At 45.3% G+C, this 15,370-nt stretch overlaps 1 protein-coding gene across 1 annotated transcript in view; it reads left to right on the top strand.

The window, feature by feature from the left end:
* Positions 1–15,370, top strand: part of LOC147025454 (interferon-induced protein 44-like) — a 91,693-nt gene that overhangs the window by 47,513 nt on the left and 28,810 nt on the right. Inside the window, exon 8 of the mRNA XM_085886451.1 lies at positions 4,060–4,231. Coding sequence (XP_085742577.1) covers positions 4,060–4,231 — 172 coding nt within the window. The remainder of the gene's footprint in view (positions 1–4,059; positions 4,232–15,370) is intronic.

Here is a 15,370-nt window from a genome sequence, read left to right as displayed (position 1 = left end):
AGGTCTTTGCTCGGATAATTCTCGATAGGGTTCGCCACCATCTGCTTGAGCACCAGCATCCAGAGCAGTCAGGCTTTACACCAAAGAGGTCAACGATTGACCGTATCCTTGCACTTCGTGTCCTCACCGAACGCAGACGAGAGTTTCGGCAGGGGCTGCTTGCAGCCTATGTTGATCTCTGTAAAGCGTTCGATTCAGTGAATCGGGATGTCCTCTGGAGGATTCTTGGTCTTCGTGGGGTGCCACCAAAACTGATCGATCTGATGTCTGAACTCTACTCTGGTACTGAGAGTGCTGTGAAGTGTGGTGGTACCATCTCTGACTTATTTCCAGTTGTTACTGGAGTTCGTCAGGGATGTGTACTTGCCCCCACACTTTTCAGCACTTGTATGGACTGGATTCTAGGGAGGATGTCGGAGAGATCAAGTTGCGGTGCGTCATTTGGGAATGTCAAGATCTCAGACCTTGACTTTGCAGATGATGCAGTCATCTTTGCGGAGACTTTAGACATCCTCTTGGGGGCCCTCGAGGTGCTGAATGAGGAGTCGGAACCATTGGGATTACGGGTTTCTTGGGTCAAAACTAAGATCCAGGCTTTCGGTGACATCTTGGATGCTGCTGTCCTGTCTGTGTCTGTTTGTGGTGAGGATGTTGAGGTCGTGGAGAGATTCACTTGCCTTGGCAGTGATATTCATGTCTCTGCTGGCTGCGAGTCAGAGGTCAATAGACGTCTGGGTCGGGCCTGGGGAGTCATGGATTCACTGGATCATGGGGTGTGGCACTGCCGGTACCTGTGCGGGAGGACGAAAGTCCGAGTCTTCAGGTCCTTGGTACTTTCAGTCTTGCTCTATGGGTGCGAGACTTGGACTCTGACCAAGGATCTGAGATGGAGACTTAATTCCTTTGGTACCAGGTCTCTTCGGAGAATCCTTGGCTATCGCTGGTCGGATTTTGTGTCCAACGAGCGGTTGCTGAGAGAGACTCGGATGAGATTTGTTACCTGCATGGTCCGTGAGCGTCAGTTGCGTCAGTTGCGTCAGTTGCGGCTCGTTTTCCTGACTCTGATCCTGCTCACCAGATTCTCTCAACGAGGGAGTCTCATGAGTGGAGGAGGCCAGTGGGTCGACCACGTGCCTCATGGTTGCAACAGGTTGACCATCATCTCAAGGAGATGGGGATGGGCCTGGCATCTGCCTGGGGGATGGCCAGACGGAGGCCCCTGGAGTACCGGCTGAAAGTGGACGCAGCGACGTGCTGTTTTGGCACATGCTCCCATACCTGACCTGACTCCAAGCAGATACCATCTTGAATTGTTAATTTATTTATATACACGACAATCTCCATGACCAACACATAATGTAACTTTGAATTATTATTTTTAGCTCACCCGGAACATCATTCCTTGGAGCTTATGGTATGGTGCATCGTCTGTCCATCCAGAAACACTTAGAACTTCTTTGAAACCATAAACACAATTTCGATGAAACTTGACCACAACCTTCATCACCCATGATGTGCTAAAGTTTGTTCACGGCATTAAAAAAGAAATTGGGGTCTGAGGAGTCGACGCATTGTGGGTTTGGGGGGGGGTGCTCCCCAAAAGAGGTATTTGCTTTCTTCTCAGAAACTACACACATTATTTCAATGATAGTTTCGATGAAAACGGAACAAATCAGGACACAAAATAACAGAGAATAGCAGGAGAAAGAGGAAACAACAACAGCAGGACAGAGGAAGAAAGTAGATTGAGACAGACAAATAAAGGATGCAGGTAATGATGAGGGGTAAAGGAAAATGCAATGGGTGGACAATATGGATACATAAGCAAAATTTTGTTTGACCAGTTTGTGATTTTTGTCAAGGTCTGAAGAGAGGGAAGAGGCTGCTGCCTGTATGTCAGAAGGATGAGCAATGTGATGGCAGAGAGTGGAGTCATCAGCAAAGAGATAAAGAGGACTTTCCAGAGTCCGTGAGATCATTGATGAAGATTAACAATAATATGGGGGCTGAAACACTGCCTTGGGTGCTCCAGCGTTAACAGGGAGAGTAGTTGAAAGGGTTCCATTGAGAGCCACACGTTGGCTATGAGAGCAGAGGAAGTCAGTAATCCAAGAGTGGACTTTGCCTTGAATTCCATCGGCAGATAGTTTGGAGAGTTGTTGGGCAGGATGTCAGACTGCATCAAAAGTTCGAGATTTGTCCAGAGAGATGGCCCTGATGTCATGTCTGATATTGAGGGCCTCCACCATTGTTGGTGGAGTCGAAGCAGCATGTCCAAGGTAGAGTGATCAGGTCTGAATCCAAATTGATGATCTGAGATGAGGCTGATGTAGAAAAGAAATGATTTTATGTCAACTGTGATGATGGATTCCATGACCTTGCTGATGATTGGAAGTAGAGTAATCTAATTGGGCTGTAGTTAAGGGGATCCTTTTTTTTATATAATGCTGTGATGTTGGCTGATTTCCAATTTCCCAGGTGGATATGGGAGATCAGTCCTGAACTGTTTAAAAAAAAATCAAATAACATATGAATGTCGAAGCAGATCACACTTTATGACCCGCGAATACACAGGGTCCGTGAATGGTGGGTTCCAACAGGATACACATTAATGAGTGAGAGTGGATCGTGTTTTCAAATCAAGGCATGTTTGAATAGGCCAACCAAAATGGTGAATTAAGACTCCAGCAAGCTGACAGAGGGCTGACCAAGGATGAGACTTGATAAAGGATAATTAAATAAGGCTGTTAATTATCTTCAAAAGGGGTGTTTAATTCATCCAAACACCCCATTTTCGTTAATGCACTACCTTGGAGTTGTCTTTGTGTGCATGCAAAGTTTCAGGCCCCCAGGTTTCATGGTTTTAGAGTTACGGAGGAGGTACACACACACACACACACACACACACACACACACACTGACATTGATTAGTATAGATGAGTAGGCCTGCAGGGAGAAAGGTGGACAGAACATTGAAAACAGAACATACCATGCGAGTCAACAGACACAGTGATATAAAACTTATCGGATATGCGGACTGATCTACAAGAATGAATAACGAACAATTCTTACCCCACCAGGTGGCCCAGGCTACACACTTATGAAACAATGGGGTAAGCAGGTGAGGACCTCCCTTTGGCATGATGAGTGGTGTGCAGGGTGATTGTGCAGAGAAGGAACCAGAAGGTTGCAGAAGCAATACAGTTGAGGCAAAGGATTATGAAGCAGCATTCATGTCTCCAGAGAGCGGTCCTCCCTGAGTGGGAGATAAACAGAGGAGGAGATGAAGAGAGCCAGAGACGAAGAGCGAGAGAAAACAGAAAACTTATTTTCCAACATGTCCCACTCTGATTCTGTCCACACGCATGTCCTCACCAAGCCCTCATGGAGACTCTCTGTATTTCTCCACCGACTTTCTGCCCGGCGGGTGCTCTGGTCTGCCCAACTTATTCTGGGACCGCCTTCGCCTGAGGCGAGTCCCATCATTGGCTGCCCGCTTCTTGTGGGAGGTGCCATCCTCCGAGCCATTCCACCCAAGGGGCTGCTTCAATACAAAATAGCCTTCACCTCTTCCGGACTCCACAGCAGACTATGCCATCACGAATTGTGGTGCACCTGCCAGACAGATAGTGATCTGTCCTTTTGGCGCATGAAATTCTCCCACTGTGCATTTTTAATGCTGGAAGTCCTCACCTGGCCCCACTCGCAGGCGAGAGGTTTATACGCATACAATCTTACCCTGGCTATACTTCGATAAATTACATACGCTGCCTCCTGAGTGTCACATTTTACAAGACGACTTACTCTGACATTATCCCCGTTCACAAGAGTAAATATATGCTTCATGAATCGCAGTCACCATACTATTCTTACAAAAATGGAGCTATAGATTCACTCCCTCCTCCACAAACCTTTCCATGTAACTGTATTGATGATTTCTGGCTAACATTCAAGTTGTGTTTATGTGTGCCATATTTTGGAATGAAAGCTACATTGACATGACATATTCGGGCCATGCATAACTTGATTATATTCCTTGTTTTTGTATCTCTTCTGCAGTACAATCAAACATGTCCCATTCAAAAGAAGGATCCAAGCTACAGAAAATATCCACTCTTGGGAGATCAAGTACATTGTGTTGTTTATGTGATCAACTGTCGTCAACTCTCTCTTCTGACGGAACAACTTTTGATGAAATATAGAAACGTCCGTGCACACATCAGCACAAAAAGTAAGAAATATATTTTTCCACCTGAAACACTAATGGAAAATGCTGAATAGAAAATATTGTTATGATTATGGGGGTATATCCATCCATCCATCCATTGGAACCATACTCTGTGCAGAGCGTTGGTGCTGCCTAAGCAGTCTACTTAGCTATTGGGCACAAGCCTGGATGGGTCGCCACTCCGACACAGGATACCAGCAAGCTGGCACTCGTTTTGCCGACCTCAGAAGGATGACAGGCAGAGTCAAACCCACATGGTATTAATTCAACAGATGAGTGGGGGGAAGGGGTGCGTGGGGGGTAGATGAACTGATTTAATAGTTCAGATATAATTGTATAGTGTGGAATGGTCCATGGACGGGTAGAATCACCTTGATGTAAATAAGTTAGGGAATCTGTGAGCTTAAGTGTTACGTATCACCACAACGAGGGGTGGTGCGGTGTTAATTTGCTTAGGGAGTAAAAATAAGTTCCCCTGTTCGTGATTACCCTCTGTGATTTTCATTATGTTTTTTATATTCTAAGCCAGGCTGTAACCGAGAAACCGAGTCCCTGAGACAACGACGACAGGAGAAGCCCCACCTTCCCATGTTTGGAGGTGAGGAGGCCACGCCCCAGGGCAGAGGTGACAGAGGATGATAATAAAGAGGAGGATCGAAGTCACGGTGTGCTTGGAGAGGGGGCTTCGGAGACAGCAGATCGAGTATGGTAAATCGCATGTCGGGGGTGATCGAGCAGAGCAGATTGATGCACGTCTGGTGTGATCAAACGGAGCCGATCGAGGAGGTGCCAGCCAGATTTGCACGTGTAGAGTGTGGAAAGCTGCTACAAGTGAAGCTGCTACAACGCGATTCTACCTGCATGTGCATGTGGATGGTGGAGGCGCGTTCCTCCCGGGCACGACGAGACGGCACCATTTTGCTTGCAAGTACATGTGCAGGACGAAGCTCCCCATTACGATATTGGCGAAGGTCAGCCCTTGGACAGGCTGAGTACCGGTGCATTTTAAAAGGGGGGTTTATTTTCGTTTGTCACCCTTTGTCTGTGTTTGCGTCCGTGATGTGCGAGGCCTCGATCATATAAGTGGTTCATTATATTGTCCTTATCTTGTTGTCCTTATAATTGTCACATAATTATATTGTCATCTCCATTGTTGTCCTTATAAATATATGAGTTTCATTAAATGTATTCCGTTTTGAAGAAACCGCATTTCGTGTATTTGTAGTGGGGTTCGCGGATCAAACCCCCTCGTGCTGTCCATCTTCCGTAATCCTCCTTTCGTTCCATTCCAAGTACTCCTTCTCCGTATGCTACTGCCCTCAATGGGCTCTGTTGTCTTCCCCCATACAATGGTGTTGCCATCCACCATACCTTCGAGCACGAGCTGAAATCCATGGCAATGAGCGTGTCCGCCTCCTCGGAATAAGGACCGTTCGACCATCCCAGGAGGTTGGTCGGTGTCAACCGCCTGGCTACCACGAATTTAGGTAGTGGGATTCGAACCCGGCCACCTCCCCGACAATATCTTTAAGGCATTTTTGGATTCGTAATTGCCGAGTTATGTGGATACTTTTACAAGTACTCCAGAGTGATTAAGGGTTAATTTTTTTTATTGTAAGCATTTGTATTAATAGTTTGCAACGAGAAGGGGAGCACTCGGGAGAGTGCAAAACCTCCGCCGCCAATACTGTTGGGTCACTCAAGTAAACCTTATATCTTATTCATTAAATATGATGTCAACAGTGCTGACAGCGTTATAGTTCTTTCGTCCAACATTTTTTTTTTGGGGGGGGGTGGTTGGAAATCACTTAAAACATGTAAAAATGCAAAAAAAAATTTAAAAAATTCTCTAAATTTTTTTTTTTGGGGGGGGGGGGACAAAGTCCAAAATCTAATGGCATGATTCTTGGACCATTCATAACCCCCCCCACCAAGTTTCGTCGAAATCCGTCGAGGAGTTTTTCCGTAATACTGTTCACAAACAAACAAACAAACACAGAAAGGGGTGAAAACAGTAACCTCCGATCTTCGATGGCGGAGGTTAATTAAAGACTGGAAAGAGAGATACACAGAGAATTTAACATGTTGCTATTGATAATTGTTGGTAAAACATTATCAGGCTCATTAATGATCTGCAAGGATCGAGTTATTTGCTTTCCTTATGTGGTATGATGTCCTGTAACTGGTATGTGCATATGTGGACTGAAGGGAGGTCCTGGGGGTCTGAACCCCACATCAAAGAGGAAAAAAGTTTTTTTTTTAATATATGTACATGATTCAATCTTGTGGAAGAGGGAAAGCAGAATGTAAGGGAACAAAATGGCAAGTGGGAAACGCTAGCAGAATATTAGTGAGAGTGAGATCAAGGGGAGGGGGAGAAGGACCCATGGTGGAGAACAAGCTACACAGAAGCTGAATGAAACACAGCAAGAAGAGAAAGGGGAAGGTGGGGATGAAACAGAAAAGTAACAAACAACTAGGAAAGAAAAAGAGCTGAGGGAGAGGGAGAAATCGCAATAAAATGGGAAAAGGAAGTGCTTGGGAATGGGGTAATTTGGGTCGAGGAGATCATGAGTATGTATGGGGGATGAACAGCTGTCTTGAAGCCCTGGAGGGAGGAATGGGACTAAACAGACTGTGGAAGTTTTTTTCTACAGGTGAGAGAAAAGAGGAACAAATTGGTGCAACTAAGTTGTGAGCCTGGATTTTGAGAGCTTAACAAGAAGAGGGTTTGGCACAGACCATGAGTGTCCTGCAGAAACCTAGGAGGGACAGAGCCAAGAGAGGGCAAAGGGTGCAAGATCAAAAAGGAGGTGGTAGAAGAAAGGTTGGCTATGGACCTGTCTGCAGTGCGAAGGCAACAGGCCAAGACACTAAGATACATTTTGGGAGATCCCAATAATGATGAGGGCCTTGCATTCCATGGCATAAAGAAGTGCAAGATGTTTGGCAGGGCCTGAAGGGGAGAGCAGTACTCTATGAAGCTGTGAATGAAGGCTTTGTCAGTTGTCAAAAGTTCAGATTGACCAAAGAAAGACCTTGCATGACCAAAAATAGAGTCAGAAGTCAGAAAAAAAAAGTCTTGAGCTCTCAAAATCCAGGCTCACAACTTAGTTGCACCAATTTGTTTCTCTTTTCTCTCACCTGTGGAAAAAACTTCCACAGTCTGTTTAGTCCCATTCCTCCCTCCAGGGCTTCAAGACAGCTGTTCATCCCCCATACATGCCCAGTTGGTGGCAGGCTTTGGAAGCCAACTTTGAAATGTGGTTTGCTCAAGACAGATGATGCCAACTTTGAAATATAGTTTGCCAAAGTAATATCATTGCTGATAGTGAGGCCCAGGAGTTTGAATGACTGAACTTCCTCACCGAAATATAAAAGGAGCTGGGTCTTGGCGTGTCTGCATCTGTCCCTGCATCCGACAATCCATCCCTGCATCCGGCCGTCCCTACCTGCCTGTGTGCACCCGGCAACAATTGTTAAGGCGCTGTCACACCTTGACGATTTAGCCAGCAATGGCAACGTATAAAAATGTATGTAAAACGTTGGCGTACGCTGAAATTTTGATGTTTTTTTTTTTTTTTTAATTTTGGTCGTATTCATAACATATTAGTAACGGGCACAGAACGTTTCGTTGTCTTATAGATAACTTATACCAACGAATGCTTAGCCTGTTGTCGGCGTTCAGAACCTATGCCCAACGATAGTTTAATTAGGCATAGCGCGCTGCACATATCGCTGACGAACTCGTGGCGTAGCCTGTTAAAAACCTGCCGCACGCCGATTTAAATCATAACCGCCTGAGAATTGGAAGTGTCAACCACGCAGGCACACCTTGACGATTGAGCCAGCGTATGCCGACCTATGAAAAATGTGTCTAAAACGCTGGCACACGTCGAATACGTTATGGGTAAGTTGTGTATACGTTAAGAGCACGCTGAAAAACGAAGAAATACGCTGTCATATTTTGTGGGACGTCGAGTACGTCGTGAAATTTCAAGCATGCTGAAAATTTTACGACTTACTCGCCATATGGCTCACATGTTCCGCTACGCTGGGAATAAGTTGTAGGCACGATATGCGATCGTCGACACACGTTCCTTGTAAGTTACTCATAAGGCAAAACACGTTGAGGTAATGTTTCGCATACCCAAAACTTATTTTCTCCGTCAAGGCACACTTTCTTTTCCTCCTTGTCTCCGTGAAGGCACGTGACGAAATATCTGAAGTTGTTGTTTTTTATTTTTTATTTTTATATTTAGTCTATCACGAATTTTAAAATATATTCAGACATTTGCTTTTAAGTTTCGATGTCGACGTGACAATATCCTCAAACAGAAAATATTCACAGAGGAACTAAGAATAAGACATGAGCAAACTGAAGAGGCAATCGGACGTGACGTAACGGCACGTGACGAAATATCGAAAGTTATTGGTTTTTTTTTTTTTTTTTGTTAAACACTGCCAATGCGCCATTATACGGTAGCTGTAAATTAGAAACACGTTCAGTAAGTTCTGTGGTCGTCCGGAAGACGTCAATCAAATACGTCTACATACGTCAATATGCGTTGGAGGTACGTTACAGATAGGTTCAAAGCACGTTACTCAGAGGTTAGAAATAAGTTTTGGGTACGCTAAGCATTACCTCGTCGTGTTTCGACTTATGAGTAACTTACAAGTAACGTGCCTCGACGTGTGTCAACGATCGCCTAACGTGCCTCGACGTGTTTTTTTTTTTTTGTATACCTTGGTCGAGGCTCGTATGAGAGCTAACACACAACTCACAGCAAGGAGGCATGAGACAAGAGGGGCGGGAGTGGAAGGGACAAAACAGTGGGGAACAGACACATTCGGTGAACAGTGGAAGGGAGAGGGATGGGGATGGGACGGGGAACATGGCGAAGAGAAGATGGACATTACAGGGACTTTCAGGAAGGAAAGCAGGGGAATTGAAGGAAGTGGGCTTGGGTGGATTATCGGGGGTAGAAAAGATCGAGGATTTGGATGGGGGAAGATAAGAGGTGGTGGTGAACTGCTGTTTTGAAAGCCTGGAGGGAAGAATGGGAAAGAATAGAGTGAGGAAGTTTATTCCAAAGGTGGGAAAAAAGATGAATGAAAGAGTGAAGATGAGCAGTGATTCGTGATTTTGGTAGTTTTACCAGAAGGGGGTTGTTGGCGGACCTTGAGCGCCCTGTGGAAATGTAGTGGGGACAAATCGCAGAGAGAGCAGGGGGGGGCAAGGCTGGAGAGGAGTCGGTAGAAGACAGAAAGACCACTGACCAACCTGCGGTGATTGAGTGAGAGGCCCAAAGACTCAGCTTCATTGCGGGAGATTCCGATGATCTTAAATGCCCTGGTTTTGACAGCGTGAAGCCGAGAAAGGTGGGAGGCAGGAGCACCAGCCCAGAGGGGAGAGCAGTACTCCATCAAGCTACGGACAAAAGCTTTGTAAGTGGTCAGGAGCTCAAGAGGGCCGAGGAAGGACTTTGCACGACGGAGGATTCCCAGTCGGCGACTGGCTTTTGAGGCGAGGTTGGAAATGTGACTTTCCCAGGAAAGGTCATGGCAGATAGTGAGACCCAGAAGCTTGAAAGAAAAGACTTCTTCTAGAGGATTGTTGAGAAAGTGGATGGGGGGGGTTTCTAAGCGGTCCTTTCGAAGAGACATAGTGAGAGTGTGAGATTTGTCTGGATTGAAAGACATGTTCCACGTGTTGGACCAGTTTGTGATTTTATCCAGATCTGCAGTGAGCGAATCAGCTGCTGCTTGCTGGTCTGAGGGATGACAGATGGTACGGCAGAGGGTGGAGTCGTCGGCAAAGAGAAATAGAGGATTTTCCAGAGAGTCTGAGAGATCATTGATGAAAACCAGAAAAAGAACAGGGCCCAGAACGCTACCTTGAGGAACTCCAGCCTGCACAGGAAGAGGGGATGAAAGAACTCCATTTAGGGCCACACGTTGACTGCGACAGGAGAGGAAGTCTGCGAGCCATGAGTGGAGATGGCCTTGAATACCATGGGAAGAGAGTTTGGTGAGTAGTGCAGGGTGCCAGACTGTGTCAAAAGCACGTGATATGTCCAGGGATACGGCTCGGATTTCCTGTCTGGCATTGAGGACCTCCATCCATTGATGGGAGAGCAGAAGCAGCATATCCAGGGTAGAGTGACCTGGTCTGAAACCAAATTTATTATTGGAAATCAAGCCATTGGAGAAGAGGAAGGATTTCATGTCTGAAGCGATGATGGATTCCATAACCTTGCTGATGATTGGGAGAAGGCTGATTGGTCTGTAGTTACAGGGATCTGTTTTTGCACCTTTTTTATGCAGGGCAGTGATGTTAGCAGATTTCCAAGCAGATGGCAGATGACCTTGGGCAAATGAGAGGGTGAATAGAACAGAGAGGGGGTGAGCAAGAGCAGAAGAGCAGGCTTTGAGGACACGTGGGCTGATGCCATCTGGACCGGTTGCAGAATCTGACTCGAGGTTTGAAAGCAAGCTCTCCACCTTGTCAGGAGAAAAGGATACAGAGTCCAGGGACAGTTGGGTCCGACTGGGTAAAGTGGGTAGAGATAGTGATGGGTTTGGGACACAAGATTTAGCTGCAAACACCGAGTTTAGACATTCAGCTTTATCACGTGTGGAATCAGCAGTGCGGCCATTTGAGGTAAGGGAGGGGATGGAGGGGGAACATACACCAGAAACAGATTTGATTAAACGCCACCAGGATTTTGAGGAGGGACAGAGGTTTGAGAGGTCAGACTTGAGATGAGAAAGATGTTGTTTTCTGGCTCTCCTGAGGGTAGATACACACTTGTTCCGAGCTTTGTGGAAAGAAATGAGATTGCCCTCAGTTGGGTTTGCTTTCCATGAGGCAAAGGCAAGTTGTTTCAGGACAACTGCCTCGCCACAAGCTTCAGTAAACCAAGGGCGGGAGGAAGGGTAAGACAACTGAACACGAGAGGGGATAAATCTGTGCATGAGGGAGAGCAAGTTTCTTTGAAAGAATTCCCAGGATGAGTTGATGTTTGAGAAAGTAGTGATAGGAGACCAGTCTGTAAGTTTGATTGCTGCTTGGAGACCCTGCCAGTCGGCTTGAGTGAAATGCCAGACTCGACGGCGGTGAGGTGGTTCTCTGATAACAGCCAGAGAGATGTCCACTTTAACAAGGACGTGGTCAGAAGAACCAATTGGAGCGAAGGAAGAGCAGCAGATATTGTCAGGGAAATTTGTCAAAATCAGATCCCGAAGAGATGGAGTACCATTGGTTGAGATCCGGGTCGGGAAGTTGACCGATTGAGTCAGTCCCAATGAGTCGCAGAAAGCTTTTTCTGAGGTGCCATGGCAGGTGAGAGAGGTACCCACACCTAGCCAACTGGCGTGATGACAATTGAAGTCACCACATAAGAGGAAGAGAGAGTTTGGATGAGAAGATAGAAGATGGTCCATGTTTTCGGATAGTTAGGTGTAGATGGAGTCATCACTGTTCGGTGGATGGTACAGTACACATATAAACATGAGGTGGGAGTGGAGGGGAAGCCGAAGCCAGAGGTATTCCTGGGGGTGTGGGGGAGTGAGAGCAGTGCATGGAGAGTGAGGAATAGAGTCTTTGATGAAGAGAGCAACACCTCCACCAGGACGAGGCTCAGGTCTGTCATACCGTAAGAGGGAGTAATCAGGGAGAGATACTTGGGAGTCAGACACGTCTTGGGAGAGGAAAGTTTCTGTTAGGCAGATAATGTCTGGTTTGTCAGTGGCAACCTGTATGGAAAGATCTGAAAGGTTTGAGCGAAGGCCCCAGATATTTGAGGTCCACACTTTTAATGAAGAGGTAGGGGAGGAGGCTTTGGGTGCAGGAGATGGAGGGGGAGGGGGAGGGTAGGACAAGGGACGAGGGGGGGGGAGGTAAGGAGGGTTGCTGAAAGAGTGTGGGGTATTGCAGAATAGCGAGGGGAGGGGGCCGAATGAGGAGGAGAAAAGGCCCTGTGGTGCTGGGAGAGAGGGGGGACAAGAGACAAGGAAGAAGGCAGTTGAGGATTTGAGGAGGTGGAGTGAAGAGATGGAGGTGAGAGGGCAGTGGAGGGAGGCAAGTTGGTGGATGAGAGGGGGGCAACTTAGAGAATGAAGAGTGAGGGGCATGAAAGGTGTTAGAAAGGCGAGGGGGGAATTTTTGAGATTGGTGAGAGGGAGGCTTGGAGGGAGAAGAGTGGGATGGTTGCTTTGAGAGTGAGAGTGAGGGGTGAGGGGGGTGAGTTGGCACTGAAGTTGGAAAAAAAAATGGTGGATGGAAAGCGAGCATCCATGGCAAACTGTGGTTTTTAAACGTTTTAGGTCAGAGATGCGATTTAACACAATTCTTGATGGATGCAATGAAGGCGAATTCAGAGAATGGAGAGAAGCGCTGTAATAGTTGGATTTTTTAGGCAAGGAATGAGGGAGAGGTCGAAATGAGAGCAGTCCGTTAAAATAGTAGAAGAGTAGTGCATTGTGAAACAGTAAAGAGTACCACATGTGTGAGAGAGGAAGATGAAGCATTATAAGATCGTTTTTGTTGTTAATAATAATGTATGAGAGAGTTCAACAGATTAGTTCATGGAAGTGTAGAAAAAAAATCGAGGAAGAAGATGAGGAGGAAGTTAAGAAGAAGAAGAAGAAGAAGAAGAAGCAGAATCGGGAGAAGGTGAGCGTGTTGTTGTTGTTGGGTATATATTTTTTATTATATATATATATGTTTTTGAGATAAGGAAGAGATTAGTTGGGAGAATGGGGGATGTTTGGAAAGTGGGGAGGATGAAAATTGAAGGTAATGGGGAGGATAGAAATTGAAGGTAATGGGGAGAAAAAAAAAAAAAACGATCGAACACCGAGTGGAACCGGTAGGCCTCAAGCCTCGGCCTAGGCCTCAAACACCAGGTAAGAACATCGACAAAAATACTCACAAAATAGCACGATTTTTGAAACAAAACCGAACTAGGAACACACAGTAACATGCAGGTGAGAAAATTAAGCAGTTAAAACGGGACAAATAACAACCGGAAACTTAACTTTGAGAACGTCAGCAGGGAGCCCCGAAGGAGACCTCTCGCCGCTCCAAAACCGGAACCGGAAGTCAAGTCGATCGTGTAACGTCAAGTGTGTCAACGATCGTGTAACGTGCCTACAACACATTACTCATAGGTTATAAATAAGTTTCAGGTACGCTATTCATTACCTCGACATGTTTCGACTTATGAGTAACTTACAAATAATGTGTGTCGACGTGTGTCGATGTGTGTCAACGATCGCATAACGTGCCTACAACTTATGGCCAGCGTAGCAGAATGTATGAGTCATACGCCGGCATATGTCGTAAAATTTCAAGCATGTTAAAATTTGAGGACAACCGCACAGTACAACGATGAAAGCCAGCGTACTACGACGTCTGGCAGTGTTTTTCAGCGTGCTCTTGGTGTTATCAAAACTTACCCATAACATATTCGGCGTGTGCCAGCGTTTTAGACAAATTTTTCATAAGTCGGCATACGCTGGCCAAATCGTCAAGGTATGACAGCCCCTTAATATAAGGGATATAATTAATTAAGCACAATCTGCAAATAGCATGATATGGTTGAATAAGGCTGCAAACAGTATGATATCGTTGAATGACGTTTCAAACAGAATGATGTAATTCAGTAAGGTAAGTAGAGATGGGCCGGTTTCAATTTACATTAAAACAAAATCTCTTCCTCCTTCATCTTCTTCTTCACTCATAATAATGGTGAATCTCATTCATTCCCGTTTTTCATATTTATTAACCTCCGCCATCGAAGATCGGAGGTTACTGTTTTCATCCCTTTCTGTTTGTTTGTTTGTTTGTTTGTTTGTTTGTTTGTGAACAGCATTACGGAAAAACTCCTCGACGGATTTCGACGAAACTTGGTGGGTGGATTAGGTATGGTCCAAGGACCATGCCATTAGATTTGGGACTTGGTCCAAAATCCAATGTGGCCGCTATGGCGGCCATTTTGAAAATTTTTTTTTGCATTTCTACATGTTTTAAGTGATTTTCAACCCCCCCCCCCCAAAAGAAAAAATATTTTTGCAAGTTTTTTTTTCAACAAAATTTCGATTTTTTTTTTTTTGCATTTCTTCATGTTATAAGTGATTTCCAACAAAAAACATGCCAAAATTATAATTGCGGCTGATTTTGGAACTTCAGGTGGATATACCCACGTAAAATCAATTTCTGTCTCAAGGAATCTCGTTATGACGAATGAATTGAGTATGTAAAAGTTAAAAGTAAAAGGGAAAGTTGCAAACTATAACTCTGTGAGCACTGTTGACATCAAATTGAATGAATAGGATATCAGGTTCACTTGAGTGACCTAGCAGTATTGGCGGCGGAGGTTTTTCATTCTTCCGAGTGCTCCCCCTCCAGTTAGATTCAGAAAGTGCTTGCTCTATTCAATCATTTTTTTCAACATTTCCATTTTATTCATATAACAGTGATATATTGCCCTATAAAACAGTGTCTGATTATACACCACCTTTCATTCCACTTGCAACACAGGTAAGAAAAGGATATGAAAAAAAGCAACTGATACTTCAATCATTTATTCGCACGATCTTTGAAGGGTAAAAGTTAATATTTCGCCGGGTACCCTTTCTTGTCGTTTATAAAGTGGATTGGATGGTTTGGCTGGTGTGCCAAGGCAGTGTTGTGGGCCCAATCCTTTTCCTAATCTTAATGAATGATCCATCTGACTCTCTGGAATGTCCTCTTCATGTATTTTCTAACTCCTCCAATCTCTGCCATGACATCCCTCATCAATATGGTCCTTTTGGAGGGAGAGATTGAGAGTCAGGGATTTGTCTGGATTGAAACACATATTCCAAGAGTTTGATCAGCTTTTAATTTTGTGAAGATCTGAAAAGAGGGGAGAGGCTGTTGCCTGTCGATCTGAAGGATGATGGATGTCACAGCAGAGGGTGGAGGAGTCAAAAATAGATAAAGGGGGATATTCCAGAGAGTTAAGAGGGCTCATTGATGAAGAATAGCAAAAGGACTGGGCCTAGAACACTGTCTTGGAGCACTCCAGCCTTAAAAGGGAGAGGAGATGAAACAATTCCATTGAGAGCCACATGTTGCCTACAAGAGTAGAGGAA

This window comes from Eptatretus burgeri, chromosome 6 (assembly GCF_056783735.1).
Source record: "Eptatretus burgeri isolate ZD-2024b chromosome 6, Ebu_testis_v1, whole genome shotgun sequence".
Classification (NCBI taxonomy): Eukaryota; Metazoa; Chordata; class Myxini; order Myxiniformes; family Myxinidae; genus Eptatretus; species Eptatretus burgeri.
The sequence above is the reverse complement of the archived record's forward strand: the minus strand, read 5'-3'. Positions and strand labels throughout refer to the sequence as shown.